At 51.5% G+C, this 24,526-nt stretch overlaps 7 protein-coding genes across 7 annotated transcripts; 3 read left to right on the top strand and 4 right to left on the bottom strand.

Moving 5' to 3' along the window:
- Positions 1–963: 963 nt before the first annotated feature.
- Z520_04071 (uncharacterized protein) lies at positions 964–1,254 on the bottom strand (the record flags this gene model as incomplete). Its single annotated transcript, XM_016774581.1, has 1 exon — positions 964–1,254. One exon carries the CDS (start codon positions 1,252–1,254, stop codon positions 964–966), a length of 291 nt encoding a protein of 96 aa, XP_016634508.1.
- A 1,541-nt stretch (positions 1,255–2,795) lies between these two features.
- On the bottom strand, positions 2,796–4,195 carry Z520_04070 (uncharacterized protein; the record flags this gene model as incomplete). Its single annotated transcript, XM_016774580.1, has 3 exons — positions 2,796–3,034; positions 3,203–3,986; positions 4,052–4,195. 3 exons carry the CDS (start codon positions 4,193–4,195, stop codon positions 2,796–2,798), a joined length of 1,167 nt encoding a protein of 388 aa, XP_016634507.1.
- Positions 4,196–5,497: 1,302 nt separating this feature from the next.
- Positions 5,498–7,505, bottom strand: Z520_04069 (uncharacterized protein; the record flags this gene model as incomplete). Its single annotated transcript, XM_016774579.1, has 7 exons — positions 5,498–5,769; positions 5,828–6,172; positions 6,257–6,511; positions 6,564–6,708; positions 6,759–7,046; positions 7,100–7,205; positions 7,258–7,505. The coding sequence occupies 7 exons, from the start codon at positions 7,503–7,505 to the stop codon at positions 5,498–5,500; spliced, it is 1,659 nt and encodes a 552-aa protein (XP_016634506.1).
- A 1,859-nt stretch (positions 7,506–9,364) lies between these two features.
- On the bottom strand, positions 9,365–10,988 carry Z520_04068 (uncharacterized protein; the record flags this gene model as incomplete). The annotated part of the gene is made up of 2 exons (XM_016774578.1): positions 9,365–10,830; positions 10,910–10,988. The coding sequence occupies 2 exons, from the start codon at positions 10,986–10,988 to the stop codon at positions 9,365–9,367; spliced, it is 1,545 nt and encodes a 514-aa protein (XP_016634505.1).
- A 1,265-nt stretch (positions 10,989–12,253) lies between these two features.
- Z520_04067 (uncharacterized protein) lies at positions 12,254–14,238 on the top strand (the record flags this gene model as incomplete). Its single annotated transcript, XM_016774577.1, has 8 exons — positions 12,254–12,359; positions 12,419–12,521; positions 12,584–12,680; positions 12,730–12,885; positions 12,939–13,262; positions 13,314–13,433; positions 13,487–13,561; positions 13,618–14,238. The coding sequence occupies 8 exons, from the start codon at positions 12,254–12,256 to the stop codon at positions 14,236–14,238; spliced, it is 1,602 nt and encodes a 533-aa protein (XP_016634504.1).
- A 1,840-nt stretch (positions 14,239–16,078) lies between these two features.
- Positions 16,079–17,407, top strand: Z520_04066 (uncharacterized protein; the record flags this gene model as incomplete). The annotated part of the gene is made up of 1 exon (XM_016774576.1): positions 16,079–17,407. One exon carries the CDS (start codon positions 16,079–16,081, stop codon positions 17,405–17,407), a length of 1,329 nt encoding a protein of 442 aa, XP_016634503.1.
- A 1,814-nt stretch (positions 17,408–19,221) lies between these two features.
- On the top strand, positions 19,222–22,942 carry Z520_04065 (uncharacterized protein; the record flags this gene model as incomplete). Its single annotated transcript, XM_016774575.1, has 2 exons — positions 19,222–22,657; positions 22,710–22,942. 2 exons carry the CDS (start codon positions 19,222–19,224, stop codon positions 22,940–22,942), a joined length of 3,669 nt encoding a protein of 1,222 aa, XP_016634502.1.
- Positions 22,943–24,526: the final 1,584 nt, after the last annotated feature.

Here is a 24,526-nt window from a genome sequence, read left to right as displayed (position 1 = left end):
GGGAGTTCTAGTTCGAGTCCTCCGCTGTGCAGCCAATTATCTGAATAGTGCTAGATCAGTGTGGGCAGGTAATGGTTTGACAATAATTCAGATCATGTAATTGTCAACGAGACACTGGGTGAAGGGGTTTAGTCGCCGCAGGGCAGAAAAGCGCAGCTTGCACAAGGCCTCGTTTCGCGGTTCGGACCACCTGCAACTTTTTCGATGCTGCATCGTCTTGGCGGGTCACGGATACGGGCATAGCGTGGACTTAATACCAGGCGAACAGGTAAATACTGAGAGAACTGCGCTAGTCTCTAAATGTAGTATTAATATCGCCGCTTTCAATAGCAACCTGATATGCAAATATCACAGGTACACATATTCGAAGCGAGAGAGCCAGAGAGCAAGGCAGATAAAAGGCAGGGGTGGTCTAAAAAGGTCCACCAAAAGCAGGACGATTAAGCAGTCCGCATCAGCCGTTGTCATTCTACATTGCACCTTTATCCCTCTGACGCCAGTTCTGGGAACAGTTCACCATCAAACACCTTCTTCCTAATAAAGTCGATGTACAGAGGCGTGCGACAGATGCATCGCCAGATTGGTTGTCGCAAGGATGCCCGTGACAGTCGAAGCCTGGTGATCTGCTCCGAAATATGCTCGTCTTCGCTTAGAACACCAAACGTTGAATGGATTCTGTTGCAGAGATCCTCTGCATGAAAGATGGCATACCGATAAACAACAGCAGCAGCAGGGACTCTTAGTCCAGTACAAGCCCACACTCCCGAGAACGCCTCTCCCAGGGGGAGTTGGATATCAACTCCGACCACAGTAAGCTAGAGGACAGTAGCTGGATATGATGATGTGCTTCACTCCGGACCGCATTGACAAACCGCAGGTGGTATTCTCGATGTTTCTTGTGCGTCATGACCAAAATCAAGGATGAAGCTCAGATTGAGTCAAGCCTCTCCTTCGTGAGAAGTCTTAATATGGAGTCGTCGATGGGTTGTGACCGCCTCGTCTTATCTGTTCTCTGGCGATGGCAATGTGTTCTTCGAGGGTCTTCTTCCTCGGCGCGCCGTCCTCTCCTACTTGCAATTGGCCCATGTCGTTATGGATTTCCTCCCTCGCAGCGCGCTCGCTATCCATAATGTTCATGTCCTGTTCGACGCCCTTCTTGTAGTGGCGAGGGAACCACCAGCAGACGAAGAGGAACATTGCCACGCATATCGAGGCCAGTACCGCTACGGGCACGACGACGGCGTTGTTCACCATTTTTGGGGGGCGGGGATTGCTGAGAGGCTGAAGATTGGAAGCTTGGTAGAGATGTGGGAGGCTCTCTGAACAAGGAGCGTTCAACAACGGGTGTCGGGCGAAATGATGAATTCGAACAAGAGTTCTGGGCACCAAAGAAGAATGGGGTTATGAAGAGTGGGCAAAAGAGACGCGCTCTTAAGCAACAACAAGCTTTTTAAACAATTAGGGCGGGCTTTTCTTCGCACAGACCCCAAGCGATGGGCAGGTTGGCGAAACTTATACCCCTTCGTAAAAAATGGCGAAGAGAGGAAAAGAGAGATCCGGGGCACCACACCGCACCCTATCGAGGTTACTCAGGCATGCATGCATGGGGTGGGGGAGGGAGGCCTAGCCTGGAACCCTGGGGCCTGGGAAAATCGACCCATCAACGCTTTTTCCATGGCAAGGACGGGCGATTTCTGATGGTGGTGGGTGTTGCAATGTGGGCAAAAGGGAATGGCAGAATTGAATTTCTAGAATACGACGCTGGTGATGCTGGGTGACGCTGAGACGAACGCCCCCGCCTCCCGCAATTGGTGGGCGATGGGGGCGATGGAGTGATGGGCTCCATAAAGGGCAGACCATGCATATCATGTTCCCACTGAATGTCCGTTAGGCTGGCTGGGGAATAATAGATCACTGAGCACCGAGGAGGGCACGAAGGGATACAGCAAAGGACCATCAGTGCCTTTACCAGGTCCAGTAACTCACCACCTCAGCTGCACCGACTTTTATCACCTCATCACCTCATCACCTCATCATTCGCAAGCAAAAGAATCCCTTGGTATGTAACAAAGATGGCCACCCACCCCGCACCCCAGCCCTCAGCCCCCTTCGTTAGTCGTCGATGCACGATTCCCGAGTTTCCGCGCCCTGCCCTCGCTTTCCCCCATTCATAGGTGTAGTCCGAGCCGCTGGAATTCGTGTCCGAATACGAACCAGTCCGGAGCAAGCCAAACCCTCCATTACTATTTTCCCTCTCTGGACGACGACATATTTCGGGATCCCCGGTCCTTCACCCAAACCAACTTGTTCGTGTTGAATGTGACCAAGGAGAATGCAACTATGAATGAACGAATTGGCTGGACAGTCATCCTCGCTCTCGCACGAGAAAGTGGCGATTGGCCGTTGATCCGATAACTATCTAATCGTACCTTGGTTCGTTATATTATTGTCATTTACTGTACTCGGTACTCTTTCTCTCAACGGATGCCATGAAACGGCTATGGTGAGTCACATGTATATGACCAAAAGCCTTTTTGACTACCTAGGTATGCAATGTGATTGATTCCTTTGTCCATTGGGCCATGAATGTGCAATTGAAAGCATCCAGACTTTACTGGCATCTTTGTTCACTAAATGCAATGGAGATAACAGGAGAAGGTAACGAAGCGAGAGCTATACCTCAAGAACTTGGGTGACAGGCCTCCCATTTCCATGCTCAGCGGCGAGAGAGCCATCCCCGTCCCGGTTGGCTCAACAACGCATTGGTTCCGCATCCCTCAAAGTCCATTTCTGCTTTACAACACCACAGCTCCAAAGGCAAAGTAACAGATCAACAGGCTGCAACCCAAATAGAGGGAACCGCGAAGACTAGCAGCAGCAGAGTTCGTCGAGGCAGAATTCCCACTACCGCTGCCCCCGTCGGACCCAGATCCAGAGGAACCGGAACTCGAGTTGGACGGCGAAGCCTTCAGGTTGGCGAGACCGATGGTCCTATCGTTGAGATTGTGATCGATGTATTTGCCCTGGAAGAATGCTAGAGAAAGGTCGGCCGAAGAATGAACCAGTCAGCACTTGACTTCCTTCCAACAGAGGAAAGGTATTGCAGCTCGCGCACGCGATTGGCGTCGGGAAGAAAGAGAATGAAACGGCAAAATGGGAATCGTGGAGGATGGAAAACCACAACGCGCAGAGATACACGTACTCTGACCTAGCACCCACAAGCCCGGCAATTCCGCAAAATCTTGCCCGACCACCGCGACAGTGCAGTTCGGGCTTGACCCGTTTGTGGAAGGGACCAACAGACTTTCGATCGGAATGCTAAAGATCCGGGCCTTGACGCTCGTATTCATGGCCGTCACATTGCTGGACGGGAACCGGAATCCCACGCTGGCGTTGATCGAGCAGGATACTTGCGCTGTCACGAGAGGGCCGCCAGGTGTCAATTCGGAGGAGATGCCAGCACCGAGGGAGGTGAAGAGTTTGGTGACGGCGTCAGTTGGGCTACGACACAGAGAAGTTGTCAGTATATATAGTGCGCTTAGGGTTGAAAGAGAAGGGAGCACAGAAGGAAGCTGTATATACCCCACAATCGCAGCGCTACCGCTGTCGAATTCAACGATCGCGTCTTTCTGCAGCGTCTGGCCTCCCACAACAACGTCACCGTATGTGAACCACTCCTCGGCGATCGGCGTGGTAGTCAAATTACCATCGAACAGATCGTTGTCGAGCGTGCCGACGACCAACGACCCAGAGGTGGCGTCGTTGAGCGCAAGTCCGAAACGACATTCATCCACAAGGTTGCTGTCGCAGAGGTTGTGGAACCAAGACGTAGCGTTGTCGGCTGCAAAGCGTTGTGCCCCAAATCCGATAATACCGTCGTGGGGATAGTTCGCTGACGACTCGGAGGCGTCGGCGACGCCGAGGATCTGATTCTCGACCGTGAGTCCCGAAAGAGTCACTTCGTCTTGAAAGAGCGTGCCGTTGATCTATGTAAGCATCAACAATGAGCTTCCTCTTTGCTAGCTGCGGGTGGATGGAGAAAGAGCCTTACAAAGGCCGATCCGGTGCCGTTGCTCTGGGCGGTTCCATAAGCGACGGCAAAAGACTCATTCGTGTTTACCGAATGATTGGATGGCCTGTATTTTCCCGCATTCAGAACCACGTTTGTCGAGCCTGTATCGACTAATAGATTCATGCCTAAACCGTCTCCGACTGATACGTTGGCGAACCAAAAGCCCTGTATAGTATATCAGCGAGATCAACGCATGTAAGTTTGAGCGAAAAGGATACACCATCCGAAGTCAGCGTCTGCGTAGCCTTCTTTGAATCTCGCTTAGAGAAATTGTTTAGGAAGTCGTTTTTTGATATACAGGAGGTAAGCGTGAGCATGGAAAGAAGGAAGACGGGAACGAGCCCCTGTCTCGGTGCCTGAAAGTTCATCGTCCTGGATAGCAAGCTTCCTAGCGACAGCTAGGACCTGGAAGATGAATGACTGGAAGGCCTCGAATATACGTTCGGCGTAAGGAGTGGCTAGAAGGAAGCGGCTGTAGTCAACTCTGTTTGTATATTCAGAAAAAGAATGCTTCGATACTCTTGGAATGAACGAGAGAAGAAAGAGGAATTGGAAAAATAAAAGCTTTGGAGGCATTTCCCAGACCGCTGCGAGATAGCGGCATCTAATCTACCTTTCTCGTCGGTATATGGTGGTCCTGGGTCATCTCCGCCTCGGATTGCGAATATGCACCAGTGACTAGTGCGTCATCAGAGAACTTGGATCGTTGGTTCCTTGCACCATTTCACGCCTCGCAAAGCTGTCATTCGCCGAGAACCCGATAACAAGCCTTTGGCCCCCAGTGGTGTATAACCAAACAGGCAAGCTTGGTTGTAGTGGTATGAGGGATGTGCCGAATTGGTTAGAGTATACGAGCAAGATCGACGAGATGAGTGGTTGTGGGTCTGGGGTCGCGGCCGGTGTATCAAGTCCATGACAGCTGGGGACGTCTCGAAATTGTCCTCCCGAGTCAACAAACTTCAAAGAGCCGCCAGAGAGGATTCTTCCTTGAAGAAAAGATTTCGAGAACACAGCGCTGTAGCAAGTGAAGCACTGTTTGATCCGTCGGTGGTCGTCCACCGCTGTTTGGTCGAACGGTGTGTACTGAAACACTTCTCCTCCCTCATTCGGCCAGCTAGCAAACTGGAGAATACGTCTTCGCTTTTGCTGCAAACCCTCCGGAGGCGTAAATGCCTACGAGCGCCCAGACATTTCGGTTCCGGGGGCTCGGTCGTGGAGTCTTTCCTCGTCCGGAGCACAGCTTCTCGACATGCATTTACAACCGTGTTGGCAGCATGTTCTCACAATCCATCGAATCTGCTTGATGGAATCTTGTGGTGCAGATCTGCTCCGGACGGAAGGGATGCTGGGCCATTTTGTCATTGATGTGTAACACTTCGCGACGTTTGCTGGGACGCGGAGAGGATGCGCCAACAATCCCTCTGGTCATTTGACGCACACGTGCTGTGCAGCCGCAGTTGCAATGGTGCCCTCGTGTCGAGGCTGATTATGAACGGGCAGGGGATCTTCGACGTGGACTTCGTCGACTATTCGAATGAACTCGTGATAAAAGTGTACCATCTCCATGAGGCCTTTGATGGGCATTCTCTCATCCACTGTGTGCATCCGAGTCCCGCGGGGGTCATGACTTGCTCGCCAAGGAGACATGCGGTATATTTGTGGCGAAAGATCCCAATAGTATCTGGTGTCGGTGTTGCCTACGGTTCTCAGCATGTCATCGAGGCAAGTACGCCCTTACGTATCAAGTTGACTTACCAGTCAATAGCTCTGGCGCAACGACCACGTCGTCACCAAAGACGCCTTTGATAGTACCTGCGAGTAATCTGAACCGGGCATCCTCTGCAGATGAAACCGGCGATGATTCCAGCTCATAGTGTGCGGAAAGAGTGAGGTCACCACAATCAGTAGTACTGTTACCTGGTCGTGTCGAGATGCTGTTTTCATGCGGAGCCTTAGCACCGAAAGCATGGAGTTTGAACCCTCGTTCCTGAGCCCAAGGCGCCAGGAGATGAACATAGTGGTCTTTCACAGCCTGCACCGAATCCTGTATTGCAATGCGATGGTTGACGAGAATGCTGGCATTTTCTGGGAGCGAGTTCACTATAGGACTGATCAGCGCCGCTGCCGACTGCAAATGTGCCCGTTCCGAAAGCGCCGAAGACCGGCAAGCGTGGGCCTGCCTACCTTTGTCTCCTCCTGAAACCACATCAACCGCCGTGGATGTCCTGATCATGGCGCGTCTCTCGCGGTCGCTCTCCATATATTCGAGGATCTTCTTCGAGCTCTGTGCGCCGAGAATTGCCTCGCGTAGATCATCAGGCATCTGCTTGGAATACAGTGCGGCTTGTCGAAGGTAAGTCAGAGTGGGATTGTTTCGAACCAGTTGCGATTTGAAGGGGTGGTCTTCGATCAAGCGAATTATCTGAGCCAAAAAGCCGACTGTCTCTGGGTCAGAACATACCACCCTGAAATGTGAGACGGGGAAACAAACTAGCTGTATGGTCAGGCGGGGTAGAGGAGTGTCCGCCAGGAACATTGACAGTTACAGTGACATCGATATATCCCTTTTCGGCCGTTGCAGGGAGTGCAAAGTCGGTCCCAAAACGATTCTCAATGCCTGCAATACCCTCGTCGAACTGGCACTCGAGATCAGCAGTGGTCCAGCAGGATCGTGGAATCAACACACAATCATTTCGATACCGGCTTTCCCATACCTGTCCAACAGTGTCTCCGCAAGACACCTGGCGCCATAGCTCTGTTCGGCTCCACCCTCTTCGTCGAAGCCGACCGAGAGTATCACAGTCCGATGTGGTGTGAAGTCGCATGCGAGTAAACAATCGATAGCCGTCAACATCGCGATGAGATTCGATTTGTCGTCTTCAGAGCCTCGGCCCCAGATGTACTCTCCGTCATAGTGGCCCGAGAAAGGCGAATAGGTCCATTCTTCAGAAGTGGATTCCCCGGAGGGGACCACCTGGGTTATGTCAAACGAAGTTATCTTCAAGCAGTGCAATGTGCTACACTCACGTCTGAATGTGCCATAAACAAAAGAGGTTTCAAAACATGTTGCGAACCATGCCATGTGTATAGCAGGCCATGCTGATTAATCGTTTCGACTGTCAGTTCTTCATATCTGGGACAAATGGTTAGAATATAGAGCCGTGCGAGGGAGACGACATGCTCACACTCTTGGGAATGCCTTCTTCAGATAATGGGAAAACTGAAAGAAGACCTCCCACCGAGGGTCTTCTCCAACATGGCCCATGCCATCATATGTTATCGTTGGGATCCTGACCGATTCGGCCAGGCGTGTTGCCACGTCATCTTGGAAACTCTGAGTCCGGAAGAGTTGGTTGACATTCTTGTGGGTGATGTCCTGCCGTCTCCGAGGATGCATCACAGGAGGCTGATGAAGAATTCTGTTTAAGACCATCTTTGGGGAGACCTGATTTTTCTGAAGATGGGGGCCCGCTAGAAGTAATATCGAGATCACAAAGAGTCTCGGGCGTTGAGCTTATATCGGAAGGCGGGGTACGGACTCCTTGGTGAATCTGATAAAACATCAAACGAAGGGAATCGTCTTCAGGAAAGCTGCCGTCCTCTAGTCGCCAGGCGAGTTTCGAGGTAATTGATGAGAACTTGTCCACCGATGTGTGTCCGTTTTGCCTCTCAGCGTCCCACCTCCTCTGAGCTCGCACGTTGACCGAGTGTCGGACTCGGCTTCACATTTGCGGACTGTGGAGTGTTGATAACGATTGAACAAGGCCGGAGTTTTGGGTGGCGTCGAGAACCATACCAGACTGGGGAAACGTAGCATAGACACGTCTGGTTTTGACCAACAGCCTGTTTGAGAATCTGACTGTCCGAGCCTTGAGCTCTCTCATCAGATGCCCAATTCAGCAGGTGGCAAGCACCGTAGCAAGCTCGTGCCGCAGGCAATCCACCTGCGTGTCGGGCCTTGGCTGAGGTTATTTCTCTACCGAACGCCTTTTTGGGGTCTAGTGTCGATTCGTCTTCGCTTATGATTGGGCCTAGATGGATATACATATTATGTTATGGAAATAGGTGTTGATAGGAGCCGCACAGAGTGACTTGCCCGAAATCATAAGACTTCAGGCGGTCTTACAGGGTAAATCCTGCACCGGCCGCCCCAACAGCCTGTCTGATCCTTCGATATTCAACGGAGAACAGAGCCCAGATGTCTGAAGGATGCGCCTTGCAGGGCTCAAACAAGGCAGGGGTACCGCAAGTACTTTTGAAAAAAAGGCAAAAATGGCACCAGTCTGCGGTGCGATGGATCTTCCCGCAAGCTTACAGGCCAATATCAGCCTAAGCAGACGACAGTCCGCACTCGACATGAGGTAGCATGGACCGGGGCAGTTTGGGAGGCAGTGGCCAAAACCTTCCCCGTCTGTTCCAGTCATGCATTATGGAGGTGCCTGCTACTCACAATCTTGGTGCCGCCACTCAGATTTGCGCATTGGGGTGTAGCTAAGGACCAGCATGGAGTCTCATGTTGCAGTTCCAAAGCAGAACAGGTTCATAGCTGACAAATCGAATGACCTGATCAATGCGAGATAGCTATTGTAAGTCTGGGAATCGGCTCAATGGCCTCCTTCAACAAGTTCTGAATGGTCGAGCCGAAGGCTATCTCGTCCGACACAGGCATCAACTCGGTGCGAATATGATCCTCGCTGCTCATTGTCTTGGTCCCTTGTTCTGTACACGAAGCTGGAAGTGATCCGGAGGTCTGCACGTTATCATACGCACGAGAGACCAATACTGTGCTCCCGATCAATGTGTCGAAGACGGGATCCCTGGAAGGAGATTGGCTTGCTTGGGACGGCCAAGGAGGTTGCTGCAGTGTCGGCAGATGCAGAAGCCACATGGGTGCTTTGACCCCGGTTTGGTCCGCCTAACCGTGAGCCTAAGGTACAGTTCTCGAGTTTGCTGCCAACTTGGTCAGCCCTAGGAGAGTAGGTGGACGGAGCCAACTCACTAACCAGAATAAGAGAAGTAACATATTCGGTCACCATACCTCCCCGTGTGCGTGTTGTGGATATGGCTTGGACATGCCACCAATCTTGCAGAAAACTGATGCTCTTTCCAGGTGCCTTCGACCACCCGGTACATCCAAACAGTGCACGTTTAGCTGACATTCTCCCGCACCATCTTGTGGCAAAAGGTCAACCCCATGATTCATGGGTGGGTGGCAGGCACAACACGAGGAGAGGCAACCGAGGCCACCGGGGCCGAGTCGTCTGCCCCATCGGCAAACTCACAACTTCATCCTCAAACAGCAACGATTTTCTTTCCGCTTGCTTCGTAATGGCGCGCCAACTCGGTCCAAGTGGTGTCCTTGTTTGACCACAGATCTTGCAAAAAGCGAAGGATTCCAAGGTAGTACTTGAATCCCATATCTTGAGCAATGTCGGCGTACATTCTTGCTACAAACACCTGGCGCTCCAGATCATCACAGCATTCGGTGCCTGCAATAAACACCGGCCACGGCAAGTTTTGCAGGCATGACCGTTTGTCTTCAAGCTGATTCAACCTTTCAAACAAGACCATAGTGGAGGCATTGACCTCGACCGGTTCCACCTGGCAATGGAAGAGGACTCTGTAAGTGTAAAGGAGTGCGGCATGGTGGTATATGTCGACGATCCGTACAAAATCCCGACGCCTTGCGTCTCGCGGAAGTTCGAGGACACCGGCTGCCATTAGAGTAGACCCTCGGGCCTGCTCGAACCCTGCGCGTGCATCAGCAGAGGTTATTGGGAGATCGGCGAAGTTGAAATTTCCAGATGACTCTTTTTCATGCCGCTCTCGTGACCATACTGTCACTTTGTGCAAGAGGGAGAGGAATTCGGAAAAGATCAAATTGGAATGATCGGGTGCCGGAAGGATCACCTCGACAGTGCTCAAAGGTCCGAAAATCGTGGTGCAGGTCAAAATGTCGTATATGGCGAGCTGGTTACGGAGAAAATGAAACAGAGGGCTGTTATCACGCTTTGTTGTTGCGAGGGCATTCACCAACGTCCTAGCAGCCTGCCGATGCCAGTCTGCCGCCGCTGCACCAGTCTCTGTCTCTGTCATTTCATAGTTAGCCAGAGTGAGCATTGAGGCAAGCATCCAAACGGCGGTATCTGGGTCTATTTGACTCCCCAGGTCATAGCCTGCGGCCAACTGGCCGGTCACCTTCTGAATCTGTTGTGAGATCATGGCGACGGCTGCATCACGCGCGCGAGCTGGAAAGCTCATCTCCTTGCCCGTGGTGACAGCGAGGTGCTGGGCAGAGATGGCCAGAATGGCGAGGAGAAGCACCGGCTGCTGATCGGCCAAGGGTAGGACCAGGCGGCGGTACTCGTTCTTCTCGGAGTCTATCCACACCATCAAGCCCGCAATCTGTTTGTCATAATGCTCCAGTAGTCGCGTCCTGGTGGTAGGGTCAGGAAACCCAGGAAAGGTGGCTTCTAGAGGATCCACGACCGAGGCAGTTTGAGGATTGTTGTTCTGCTCCGGAGATTTGACGGACTTGGGAGAGGTCGAGTCCTTGGAAGCAGTGCTGCTAGGTTTAGGCGGCGGTTTGCCTATGTGTGGCGTGGTTCGCCCCTTGAGGTGTCCACGAACGGCTATACCATTGGCCCATCTCAATCGAGGGCCGTAGCCGGGACAAACTAGTCCCTTCTTCGAGCACTTGATGCATTTTGGGAGTGATCGATCACAACGAATTCTTCTTTTGGTACAGGTTTGACAATCTTAACAACAGTCAGCCTCCTGATTGGCATCTTCCACATTCTCCTCCCACTCAAGGACGGAGAAGTTGCAAGTATGCACCTTGGGGCCCGATGGTGGGCGGGCTCGAACCTGGAGTCTGACTTGCAGTCCTCGCCTCGTCGCCGAGAACGGTATCCATGGCGAGGTCTCGGCAGTTATCAAGACTTGCAGGCAGTGTCGCTGCTCATGCTGGCCGATCAGATGGGATGGATGGAATCTGTGTTAGGCCTCATTGCAGCTCCGGGCACAATATGCTTTCGGCAAAAGGCAATCGAGACTGGATGATGGTGGTTGATCTCGAGGTCTACGAAGAGCTTATCGGTTGCAGCTGGACATTTGCTGGGGGGATGTCGACACGTGACACGTGACACGGGCCAACAGTCCACGAGTCCGCAGCAAATCCAGCCTCATTGTCCAAACATCCCCGCACACCTGGCAAAGTCCATCAACAAAAGTGCCATCACGAGATATTACATGTTCTTCATTTGGTATTAAACAATTACGCAGTCATTTCGAACTGGAGTATCCTTTAGTGAAGTGGACATCCACGAAATCTCCCATGTTGCGGATGGAATCCCTCTGTCCGGACTGGAAAATCATATTAGGATACAGCCACCTTATGATACCCACCGAGATCTGGGGAAAGTTAGCTGGGGGTCCGTCTTTCCGTCTTGTCTTTCCAGAGACTTCTTTTTCTGATCACTGTGTAACTCCATTTCTGTTGTATCGCAGCTTGCGCTTATCATTTTTGCAGCTAGGAGCACGCGGGGAGCGGAAAGTGGTCAGGCCTAAGGCTGGAACCGGACACTGACGAGAGAAAAAGCCGGTTGTTCCCGTTCGTTTAAAAGGCGTCCTTGATCATGGTGCCGGCCATGATTTGCCCAGCTCCTCTGCGATGGGGCCAAAAGGGTCCCGGCCGTTGTAAACCAACCTCTTTGGGCACATGGGGCGCCCTTCCATCGGCACCCGGCTGAAGATTTCAACTCCTCAAGATCCATCAGAGCGTTTCCCATAATCTATGCCATCATATGCACTTCCAGCGTTCCGAGCCCTTCTTATCGTCTGATAACTTTACGCCATCAGGGGCTCCGCACAGAGATAGCGAGTCTTGATAAGTGAGAGCAACTAGACTCTCTTTGGTGGCAAAAAGGAGAGCGCGGTGGAGTGAGAGCGAGAGGAACAAGGTCCCACGTGTACCGAGTACGGGACTGGTTTAAACTTCAGCCATTTGACATCCTTGGTCACTCAAATTGAACTCGGATCCAAAAGTCTGGGTCGGCCATCTCTACGGCAAAGGGACGATACTTTGTGCTCGATTCCATGAGTTGATTCACAACCTTCCGCCCTCTGCCTGCGCCCAATCGACCGCCTTTTACGGCCCTCAACCGCGGTGGTCTCGTCGAAATGGACACGATCAAAGACGATTCAGTCGGCCTGAGCAGTGATGAGAGTAGACTCATCAGCCTCGGCCACAGGCCAGAGCTGAAGCGCACATACAATTTCTGGAGCTGTGAGTCTCGTGAGGAAATGTCAGCTTAGGACTCTCGAGGCTAATAAGTGCTGGGGCAGTAATGGCATATCAGACCACCATTTTATGCTCGTGGAGTTGCAACATTGTCATGTTCTACTACATCTTCACCCTCGGCGGACCGGTTTGTCTTGTCTGGGGAACGTGAGTTCGGGTCTCAAGGCCTTGTTCGCGGCAGCACCCCCTCTAACGAATACACCATGTAGCGTCGTGGTCACGATCGGACAACTTCTGGTGATGGCGTCGTTGGCTGAATACTGCTCCATCTGGCCTACAGCAGGAGGTCAACAATTCTATACCCAGGTACGCTTCCTTGCCTTTGGAACCAACGATCGAACCCTAAATCCTTTAGGTTGTTGCCCCTGAGAAATCTCGACGCTTCCTATCATACCTGGTCGGCTGGTGCGTTTTGGTGGGAGAAATCTCGACATCCAGCTCCTGCGCCTTGAATAGTGCACAGATTGTGGCGGCTCTTGTTGAGATCATACATCCAGATGTTGACTGGAAAGTGAGAACCGCTCAGTTCTTCATATGCGGCTGTACCTGCTAAATCATTCGTAGCCTTACATGACATGGCTTATCTATACCGGCTTCCTTGTTGCCCCTGCGGTGTCGAATTTGCTTCCAAAATATCTTCCGGCCCTGCAGCTTTTTGGCGCATTCTTCAACATCTCGAACGCGCTCATCTGGACGATCGTCTTTCTCGTCCTAGCCGACAAGAACAGCTCAAAATTTGTCTTCACGGAATTCCTCAACACATCAGGCTGGACTTCCAAGGGTTGGGTCTTCATTTTGAGCATGTACGTCCCCATCTACGGCCTCTATGGAAGCGACGGTGTGATGCACTTGGTCGAGGAAATGAAAAACGCCTCGCGTGATGCTCCTGTAAGTGATCAAGTGAACGTTTCAAGCTCAGGATTACTGACGACAGAACAGCGAGTCATGGTGTGGTCTATGGTATGGGCCGGCGTAACTGCCTGGCTTTCAGCAATTGTCATGTGCTACACGGTAGGCCCTAACTGGGAAAATTATCTCGAAGCAACATCCTCCTATGTGGTAAGGAACAACACCACGCGCGCCAATGTATCATTCGACTAACAATTTTCCAGGCATGGTTCATTGACGTGCTGAACTCGACATATGGTGGAGGAATATGGGTTGCTGTCATGATGATGGGTCTCAACGTGCGTGGCTTGCTCAAGATTGGTTGGCACGTAACAAAACAGCTGACCGTGAACAGTATCTGATCATTGTCAATATGAACACCGCCGGTTCACGTCTCGCGTGGTCGATGGCTCGCGACAGAGCCTTCCCCTATTCGGATTATTTTGCCCAAGTCAACAAGCGATTTCAGATGCCTCTCCGAGCCATGATGGCCTTCATTGTGTTGAACCTCCTTACAGGCCTCCTTGTGTTGGGAAGTTCGCTGGCCTTTTACGCCATCATTTCGGGAGGTGGCGTGGCCTTGCAGATCTCTTACTGCGTACCGATTCTTTGCGTGGTTCTACGAGGTCGTCAACACCTGCCACCGCGACCGCACTTCGATCTTGGTCGATGGGGCTACGCAGTCAATGTTGCGGGTCTGCTCTGGAGCATCGTCGTGGTTCTCTTCTATATCTTCCCGCAGTACGTCCCCGTCGTGGGTGATATAGCGAACATGAACTGGGCAATCGTCATCCTCGCGGGCGTGGTGTTCTTTGGCGGAGTGTACTGGCTCTGGAAAGGCCGACACGAATACCTGATTTTCAGCAACTCGATCCTCGACGACAACGTGGTGATTCACGGAGAAGCTGTTGTCACTGGCCGGGATGCTGCTGCCACTTTTGGGCAACCTCAGCCCGAAAAGAGACTCGAGCTTTAATGAATTTGTCTATGGGAGGAAAAGGGTAAGATTTTCAATGGACCGTATCTACATTGGATGATTTCTGAGCGAATAGGGACTTGCCGGGTTTTTGTGTCTCGAGTACTTTCAGCATGGATGGATACCTAGTACTCTCAACAGACATGTAGATGTGAGGGCTAGCTTTTAGGAGCGTCTAGAGTCATTGGTATAGAATCATCTTCCTTGAAAATGATGCTTATACCAGTTGTGAGCAAGCGGGCAAGTCAAACGTGTTACCTCGTACCGAGTACTGGGTACCTACCTACAACACCCTAGCAAAAATATCCGTCCACCCCCACCCCACCAGATATTTTTGCCCCTACCACCCCTACATAAAGTAGCCATAACACACTTAATTTACATAATAATTTACTATAAACTATAGGATCTCTAGCTAAATAGCTATAAAATAGGTCTATATAAAAAAAACTATTAATATCGAGTATACTAGCCCTCTACAGCGATAATCGCGTTGATCCTATTATCTATTAACTTAACTATCGTCTTAATCTTTCTAGGGCTAATACTAGCCTAGGCCCTAGTAATAACGCTTATAAATCGCTATTTAAGGGCTTCGCTATCTCTAATAGTGTCCTTAAGGCTAGGATCGATCTCGTTAACTAGGCGCTTAAGCTTAAACTAGAGGCTTTCGATAGGGTTTAAATCTAGCGAAAACGGCGGCTAATCTAGTATTATTATTCCATTGTCTTTAAACTAATCTATAACTTTCTTTACCTTATAAATAGAAGTATTATCCTATATAAAGATCCTATCTAGTTCCTAGTAAGTAGGAATATTATCCTTAAGCACTTTAAGATAGAAATTAGCCGAATAGTCTATCTTTTTAGTCTCCTAGTCTCGTTCTAAAATATAGATATCTAATACTTAATAGCCCTAGATCGCGATCTAGATTATAATAGAGAGGTCCTAGACTTTATCTCTAGAGATAATAAACTTCTTATTCTACTTCTATTTAGGCGTTCTAAAGACCTATTTATAAGCGATCTTACTACCGTAGAGGATAGAGTATTTATCTAACTAGATAACGCGTAACTATTTCTCCTAGGTCTAGTCTTTATACTTTAAGGCGAACTTAAGCTTTTTACGCGTATATTCCTTAATAAGTTTAGGTCTATTTTTAGTTATCTAGCGTCGTAATCTATACTCGCGAAGGACTCTTCGAATAGTATTAATAGATATATTAAGATCGTTTTTATTAATAACTCGCTAATAGGAATAACGAGGATACTTCTTAATATAACGGATTATATATCTCTTCGTAGTATTAGATAGTTTTTTAGATCTATTAGAGTATTAGTAGCTCTAGAACTTAAGATAATTAAGAATATACTATATAGAACTATAAGATATTTGAACGATCTCGGCGATTTCCCGCTAGGATTTCCTAGCTAAATAAAGCCTATAAATTGTATTAAGTATAAATTTAGAATATTTATTACTTTTTATTATTATAACGGTAATTATAGAGTGATTAAGCGAGCGTAGTTAAAGTAATTTACAAAACGAGTAGTTAGTGGTTGGAAATCAAGTGGATGGAAAATTGGTGGGGTAGACGGATATTTTTGCTAGGGTGCTGTAGGTATGTAAGGCACTCGGTCAGTGGCGCGCAGGGGACGCGGCGCCTTCGCGGTCGCGTTTTGCTTAAGTACCGAGCCTCACTAGCCTCTACCGTGCCTTTTAGTGGGTTTGGATCCACGAAAGGTTCATCAGGGACCAGATCCAATTCTGAGAAGGGAGTTCGCAGTTCATTCCCTGATCTCTGTTAAAGTACCAACCCCGCCCGCCTGTAATAGTCGATATGACCCGAATCAGCGAATGGCGCAGGCTTCCCATATCCCTGAACGAACTGTGCCTCGCCACCACCCTTCGCTGCGGGCAGTCGTTTCGCTGGCGCCAATGCGACGACCAGACCTGGGCATGTACGCTCCGCGGTCGTATTGTCCAACTGTCTCAGCCCGACAAATCGCACATCCAGTACCGCTCGATATGGCCTGCATCTGCGACTGCGACTGCGGCCCCAGCGACTTTTGAAGCGCCTCTGACGCCTCCTTCGTCCGTCCCACCGACCGCAGTCTCGGATGAGGAGTGCTGCACCAAGACCGCAATCGAGGACGGCGGCGACGGCGACGACACCAGATCCCTGATCCAGCACTACCTCAACCTGGAGCTTAACCTTGAAACCCTCTACGCCCAGTGGTCGGCGTCGGACGTGAATTTCCGCAAGAAGGCGCCCCAGTTCACAGGCGTGAGAATACTGCGGCAAGACGCATGGGAAGCGTTGGTTGGGTTCATATGCAGCAGCAATAACAACATCATACGGATATCTCAGATGGTGGACAAGCTGTGCACGCACTACGGGACATACATTGGTACACTAGAGGGTCAGCCGTACCATGACTTTCCCGAGCCGTCAGCGCTGACGGGCAAGAACGTCGAGAACCACCTAAGAGAGCTGGGATTTGGCTACCGCGCAAAATACATTTATCAGACTGCCAAAATCATCGCCGAGGATCGAGAGGTGGGCTGGCTGGACACTCTTCGCAACCCCGAGTCTCCTGCGTATGGCACCACCGAGCCCTCCCCTGCCGGTGAAATGAAACCTGAAGGCCGCGACGGCTATCGTCAGGCACATGAGAACCTCCTTGAGTTGCAAGGCGTAGGTCCCAAAGTGGCGGATTGTGTGTGTCTGATGGGGTTGGGTTGGGGAGAGGCGGTGCCGGTAGACACACACGTATGGCAAATTGCGCAAAGAGACTACAAGTTGGGAAAGGGGAGAAACAGCACTATGACCAAGGGGACATACGATGCGGTCGCGAACCATTTTCGGAAGATATGGGGGAAAGAAGCTGGGTGGGCGCACAGTGTGTTGTTCACGGCGGACTTGAGGACGTTTGCTGAGAGACTGACAACACGGGTGGAAGTCAAAGTCGAGAAAGGGGAAGGAGACGGGAAGGGGAAGGGAGATGATGAGCAGGAGCAGAAGGTTGTGAGGAAAAAGACCGCGCAACGGGTCTCCCTCAAGCGGGACCCAGAGCAGGATGAGTTTAAAACAGTGATGCACATTGAAGAAGAGACGACGACGACGACGACTTTGAGTGAAAGGGTCAAGCGGCGGCGACGTAAATAATGCAACTGGTGCCGGTGGTATTATTGCTAGGATCAAGGGCATCGAATATTCGAAACACGGGTGTTGATCACGGATCCCAAATAATGGAGACGGTCACTACCATTGAGTTGTTTCAGTCTCACGTGTGCACGTGTCTCCCCTACCTGAGGTACCTCGTAGTATTACGTACCTCGTACTCCGCGAGGGCTCCTTTTGACATGTGTCAGACGATGCATCCTGCATCCTTGTATGGCCTGAAGTCGCCCGGTGCAGCAGAACACATTGCTGGCACGGAGGACGTTCAAGTCCGAGGCTTTCAAGGCATGGGGTTCCCTGACCGATGACGACCGTGTTCCAACAGCCGAAGTGCTGAGTTCCTGGTTTTTGCCTCTGGACAAATCTTCGCATACCTATGATTGTTACGAAGAGTCGTAGCTTCGATCGTTCGATGTCAACGATTAAGCAGGCATCGGAAACTTGGCTCTTGTCAACTCCACACGGAGTACGGAATAATCTAGCACAAGGTCAAATCAAATTGCACTTGTATCCAGGCAGGCTGCAAGCGTAGGGAGAGGCCACCAAGGCTATACTACGCTCCTTTGGGGGAAATTGCACTGCCGCGGCGTCAGATTTTGAGTTGTTGCAGAGGGCCGGGTCAGAGCTGAACATCTTGGGAGTTCTGGCATGGCTGGAAGGGCGTTGGACGTCTCGTACACAACCAAATCTGACAAGTGTGCGGCCGCAGTCATATCTGCTGATTTCATTCGAGAAGGGTAGAAGATTCTGTGGCCGTTCTGTTGTCCAGTCGATCGGAGAAGATGGCTGTTGATTTGGTGCTTCTGGACGGCCATTGGTGGCAGCAATTTGGGCCCAGATTGGGGTTGGGGAGATGGATGGATGAGCTTGGAGGAGCTTCTAGGCGGCCACGGTGGGCTGCACACATTCCTCGGGCGGTGACTGGGTGCCCGGGAAACTTGGATGACGCCGGGCATCTGGACATCCGACTCTGCAGCAACCGAAAGGTGGTCCAAAAGCTTCTTGCGGTTTGTTCCTGGGGCCTCCTGGGCCTGTCGTGCAGATTGACCACTCTCGGGCCTCTGCTGTTGCGACGCTCTTCCCCTTCCAGTCGCACTTGTGCAGGTGGTACAAAGCCCACGCCGGGCACCCCACTTGGCCGTGTTTTCCTTCCCAGCACCTCCCCAGCCCGAGCCTACCACCGACTCTCTCCTACGCCTGTGGCTTGCCCCGTCGCACCTCCAACATCTCGTCTCAATTGCATTGCACTTCCCATTGTTCACTCTTTTCCCGCTACGGACAATCTCCTTTCGTCACTCGCAGCTTCTTTTCCAAGGATCTTCATCTTGACCTTCCCATTCCCTGCACAACCTCGCACAACCGCCATCACCCTCAAGTTCAACGACTGTCGCTCCTTTCCTGCCCGTCGTCCTCTTTTTCGCACATTCCCCTCTCCGCAATACCATCCCTAGGTTTGGGTTTGGGTTTCGGTTGTGGGAGAGACAAAAAAACATCAACACACCCTCTTAATTCACTACTCCACTACCAGACTACCACTCCGTTTCAATCCATCCCTGCTCCTTCTCAGGCCTGTCCACGCGTGTTGTCTCCCGTCATCAGCTTAAATCCATCGCGCTCGTCTGCGCTCGTCTACGCTCGACCACCCCCAACTCCGAGATCCTAGATTTAGAAGCTCTCTGTCACCGAGCCTGTGGTCCGCGTCGTCACCACCGACTGAGCATGCCTCTACGAATATCACCGTTGTAGCACCTCCCTCCGCCTTCTCGTCGCTACGACGCAGGCACAGATCGCATCGAACCATGCATCTGCTGTCACGGTTCCGCTCCAAGGCGTCGACCGCTCTACTATTACTTGTGGCGCAGGTAGTCTCGCAGACAGTTCCTTCGCCTAATCTCGACATCAAGTCCCTCGGGGAGGTCACTCTCGCCGGCGACTTCGACGCAATCTCTCTCTACACGTCAAGCGGGCAAAAAGAAGGATTCAATGGCAATGGCACGCAGTCGATATTGTCCCAACTACCGACCGGGGCATTCGACATTTTGTCCTCCACCGACGCAGGCATCGAAGCACTCTGTCCGTTGGTGGTTAATAGCACACTCATGGGAATCGTGGTTGCGGGTAATTTCACCAGTGTCGGAGGAGTTGCAGCGCGATCTCTGGCATGGATGAATGCAACCACCCTCGAGGTCCAGGCGATCGGTGGGGTGCAAGGAACAGTCTCCGCGCTCTATTGTGATGACGACAATTCAATGCTATACGTTGGTGGTGCTTTTGATGCGGGTAATTCGACAAATGCAATTGGATGGGCGGCCGGTGGCTGGTCCAGCTTGCCCTTCGCGGGTTTCGATGGCCCGGTCAGCTCCATCACCAAAGCTCCCAATGGCCACATCATCTTTGGAGGTTCTTTCACGGGTCTGGGCAATATATCGTCCAGTTCCTTGAAGAACCCCGAATCTCAGGTGATCAACCTTTCGACCGCCAATGTCACCGCCCGCGGGAACACGAGCACGGCAGGCTTGGGAGATCCGAGGAACATTGTTTGTCCATCGAATAGCTCGGATGGGTCATCCGACTTTTTGCTGGCTGACAATACTGCCGGTAGTTGGAGCGCGGATCTGGCATTTGGTTTCGAGCCCACCAAGCTCCGACTGTGGCAGACAAGTCAGAGCGGAAAAGGCACAAAGACGTGGCGATTCACCGCACACCCGCTCGATGGCATCCTCAACTTCACCACCACCGACCCCGCTACCGGAGATCTCACTTCCTGCTCGTCAACATGTCCGCTAGCAGAGTACAACGCGTCACAGCCGTACCAAGACTTTTATTTCGTTAATCTGGTAGGGATGAACAGCTTCACCATTGACATCTCGGCTTGGTACGGTGATGGGGCTGGCCTCGGAGGGATTGAGCTCTTTCAAACCGACATCTTCTCTTACGCCATTGAGGCCTTTAACGAACCCACCTGCGAGACCACGGGCATTCGATCTGAAGCAACCGCGACTGGGTCTTGGTATACGACTCCGTCCAGAGAAAGTGTGTCCGACTATCTCACAGTTGTGGTCGGTCCCACAACTGTTGACACCACGCTCATAGTTTTCGAACCCGATGTACAGCAGAGTGGGAATTACTCCGTCATTGTCTATACCCCTGGCTGTCTACAGGATAGCTCGTGCTCAGCACGCGCCATTGTTAACGTCACTGGCAGCCTGACAGAGGATGGAAAACAGTCCTTCGGCACAACAATTTTCCAAACCAACGATTTTGACAAGTACGACATAGTTTATCAAGGGTATGTGGATGCCACCACAACATCTTTTCGACCATCCGTGACGCTCAGACCATCAGGCCAACAGGCTGCGCAATTGGTTGTCGCGTCGCGAGTCAAGTTCGGCTTCACCTCGACAACCGGCGGTTTAAATGGCCTGTTCGACTATGATCCCAACAACCACACTATCGACTATGCCACTGCCGACTTCTCTAAATCTGCTATTAACAACGCCGGCACCACGCTCAAACCAAATGCGAATGTTTTGGCGCTGGCGACCCGTGATAACACCATTTATGCAGCGGGTCGGTTCTCCGACGATGTCTTTGAGAATATCATGGCTTTCCACAATAACAGTCCTTCTTCTTTGCCCGACGGTGGTCTCAACGCCGCTGTGAACGACATGTACAGCTTGGATGACTTTTTGTATGTGGGAGGCAATTTCACCAACACTGCCCAGGGCAACGTGGATGGACTGAGCAACGTCGCCGCATATCAATATTCAAAGGATGCATGGGTTCCACTGGGCGCCGGACTCGATGGGCCAGTGGAAGCAGTCGAGCCAATGCAACTTAATATCTCTCAGAGTGGTGGTCCAGAGACAGTGATCGCCTTCAGCGGCTCTTTCACGCGGATTCTCGCGTCTGGCTCTAATTCTGTATCTCGGGTGGGCGGCTTGGCGATCTGGGTTCCCTCCAAGAGTGGCTGGCTGGCAAACCTCGACGTACCCAAGGAGGCTTTGGCCGGTCAACTGTATGCGGCGACATTTCTGCCGAACCAAACTTGGCTCGGGGCGGGAACACTCAACTCCCTTGGAATGGCCATCAGCGGCGCTGCTGGCCTTCAGTCTCAGTCCGGTGGTCAGGTCGCACTTTCGCGACTGCCCGTCGATATCACGCCAAGCGATGTTCAGTCTAGCACGACAAAACGTGCTGTACAAGTTACGCAGAATGTGACTGGTGTAACCACAGGGCTCTATTACACTGGCAATGGACAAAATGTGACCATCATGGGAGGACACTTCACTGCAACTGCAACTGGTGGATCCATCATCGAGAATCTCATGTTCCTGAATGGGTCCAATAACAACCGAGTGTCGGGACCTCCCGCAGGTATGGATGCCAGTTCTACCGTCCTGGCTCTAGGCCTTTCCGAAAACATTCTCTTTGCTGGTGGGACCATTTCCGGGCGTGTCGAGAATACCGACATCAACGGTCTGGTTCTGTACGACATGAGTGCCGCGGCGTATCGCGCGATCCAACCAGCGTCATTGCAAGGAGACAACAACGTGGCAGTCAATGCTATAGCTCCACGGTCAGGGACAACAGCGGTGTATGTGGGTGGTTCATTTGACCGGACATCCCAAGATCTCTCCTGTCCGGTTGTTTGCATGTATGACACCTCAACGAGTCAGTGGAATACAGTGGGGACTGGATTGCAAGGCACCGTGTCGTCTCTGTTCTGGAGGACTGGTTCAGATCTTCTGGCAGCTGGCGATCTGAAGGTCCAAGGCAACCAGACCTCGCTTGCGAATTACAACACTGGCAGTCAAACATGGTCTGTCTATGACATTGCCGGTATTCCTGGACCGGTCACGGCATTCTGTCCTGCCACAACCGATGCGAATCAGATGTGGGTAGCAGGTACGGCCAATAACGGGTCGACATTTTTGGTCGAGATCGACGGAATCAATGTGAGACCGGTTGCGGATGCCTTTGACGGTGGTACTACCATCCGAGGTCTGCAGATAATGCCTTTGACTAAAGACCATGGTTCGACCCCATACCTGGACAACGATTATGCCTTGCTGGTAACGGGCCAACTGAAGATCACTGGTTTCGGAAACGCAGCCGCAGCATTGTTCAATGGCACCCATATGGAACCTTTTGTACTGGCTTCGACAGCGGATGGAAGCCCTGGCAGCATAGCCCAAGTGTTCTCCTCCCATACCAACGTTCTCAGATCAAGTGGTAAGCGAATCTTGCTCTTTCAACAGGATCATGACTGACGCTTTTTCAACAGAAGGTGGCCATTCCCTCGGAATAGTCATTCTTGTTGCCCTCTGTGCCGCATTAGGCACCATCTTCCTGATAATATTAATCGGCATCATCCTGAACTACATTCAAAGAAAGCGCGCTGGGTACAAGAGCGTTCCCAGTGTCCCTTACACGGACAAACATTCCAACATCCATCGGGTGCCTCCCGAAGCTCTATTGGGCAATCTCGGATCGAAACCTGGAGTACCTGCGGTGTGAACCTTGGAAACAGAAACAAATGGAGGGCATGACCCTCTCAAAAAGGAGATGATGATGATGCCATGATACCCATGATTTTCTTAGTTGACGACTGCTGACTCGGCCCGGCGTTATCTCTTCTATTTGAAGTGGGATGGAGGTCTGAGCGGATTGACTTCGTTCAGTCTCCCAAAAAGCACGCTATTTTTGTTCATAGAACGGGCGGGCAACTGGAGCATTCCTTACTAATGCCGTCTTGTTGGCGGTGGAGAGTTTCTTTCGTGTCATTTCTGGGCGGGGTATGGGGACACATAGTGCATGGCGCTTTTGGCGTATGTTCCGAGGCCAGGAAGATGAGTCTTGATATCCCAGTGTGTGTCTATTAGCAGGGTTTTGCCTCCAGCCTAGAGCTGGATGAAGTGGGGAGTGGTCGGACCGGGGCAGAAAGAGATAGAGGCAGGAAGATAGTGAGAAGCAAGAGCAAGGCCCTCAGAGCTATTGTCTCGAGGCGATGCGGTAATGTAATCGAGCGACCAATGCAAAGGCCATTGGTCACATGTTGCTATCGGTGACCTTTGGGTGTCTTATGCAGCCTACTCATACGGGGTAGTTGTGACTTGTGAGCTCGTTCTTCGGCCACAGACATCCGATGTTCTGTCTTGTCTTTGATCAGTTTAGCTACATGGCCGGTTCTGCGACGGTGCCGCCGTTTATTCCACCATTGGCCGGTGAGGCTGTACTCGGTAGCTTGTGGCCCTCAAAAGCGGTAGTGTCGTCGAAGGATTCGGCGGACCTGGGGGATCTGCTACTCGTAGGAGGGGAGAGACCCAATTCGTACTCGAAGGCACTCAAGACGAGTATGTCCCTGTGCATACCCGTCGGTCCTCGGGACTAATTCTGCTTTGTACGAGTACACAGGTAGTTATAGGTACCCAGGTATCTACGGAGTAACAAGTACAAGTACACAGGGACTCGGCTGTACTCGACTCCGTCTACCTAAGTAGTATAATATTACCTTAAAACTGGGAAAGAAGCTAGGTTAGGACGGCACGCCGGGACCCTCTCTTTGCCGGGCGCGCGAGTAAGCGAATACGGGATGATCCCTTTGTTCTACTGGTAATCAGGGAAGATGGGATGAATGGATGGATAGAGAAGGTGTGGGGTGGGGGGAGGTGAGATGAGGAAAGGATATACGCCCTAGGTAGTTCCGCCTCGCTTCGCCATCCACACATACATACGCACATACCCAGGTCCAGCACGTGTACATACATGTACATGTACATATAACTCCGGTACGAGCCAACCCACGCGAGACGAGGTGCCGGCGAGTAGCCGTGTAAGTTTTCAGCTAGGACCGCGACAAACAAACAAACAAACGACGACAGTGGATGAGATAAGGAAGGAAGAAAGAAAGGGGACTGTGAATCCTGGGGTATGAGGAGAGAGGGGGGAAGTATCCAAAGCCAGGTATTCTTTCGCCTGGGTGTCCTGTTTCCCATTTCTCAGTGACTTGCTCGCTCGGACGACGCATCTTTCTCTCTTTTCTGTTCTAGTCATACCCCCTGCGTCTGTGTTTTCACAATGAGAGGGGGGGATGGATGTTGG

The sequence above is a fragment of the Fonsecaea multimorphosa genome (assembly GCF_000836435.1).
Source record: "Fonsecaea multimorphosa CBS 102226 unplaced genomic scaffold supercont1.6, whole genome shotgun sequence".
Taxonomy (NCBI): Eukaryota; Fungi; Ascomycota; class Eurotiomycetes; order Chaetothyriales; family Herpotrichiellaceae; genus Fonsecaea; species Fonsecaea multimorphosa.
The sequence above is the reverse complement of the archived record's forward strand: the minus strand, read 5'-3'. Positions and strand labels throughout refer to the sequence as shown.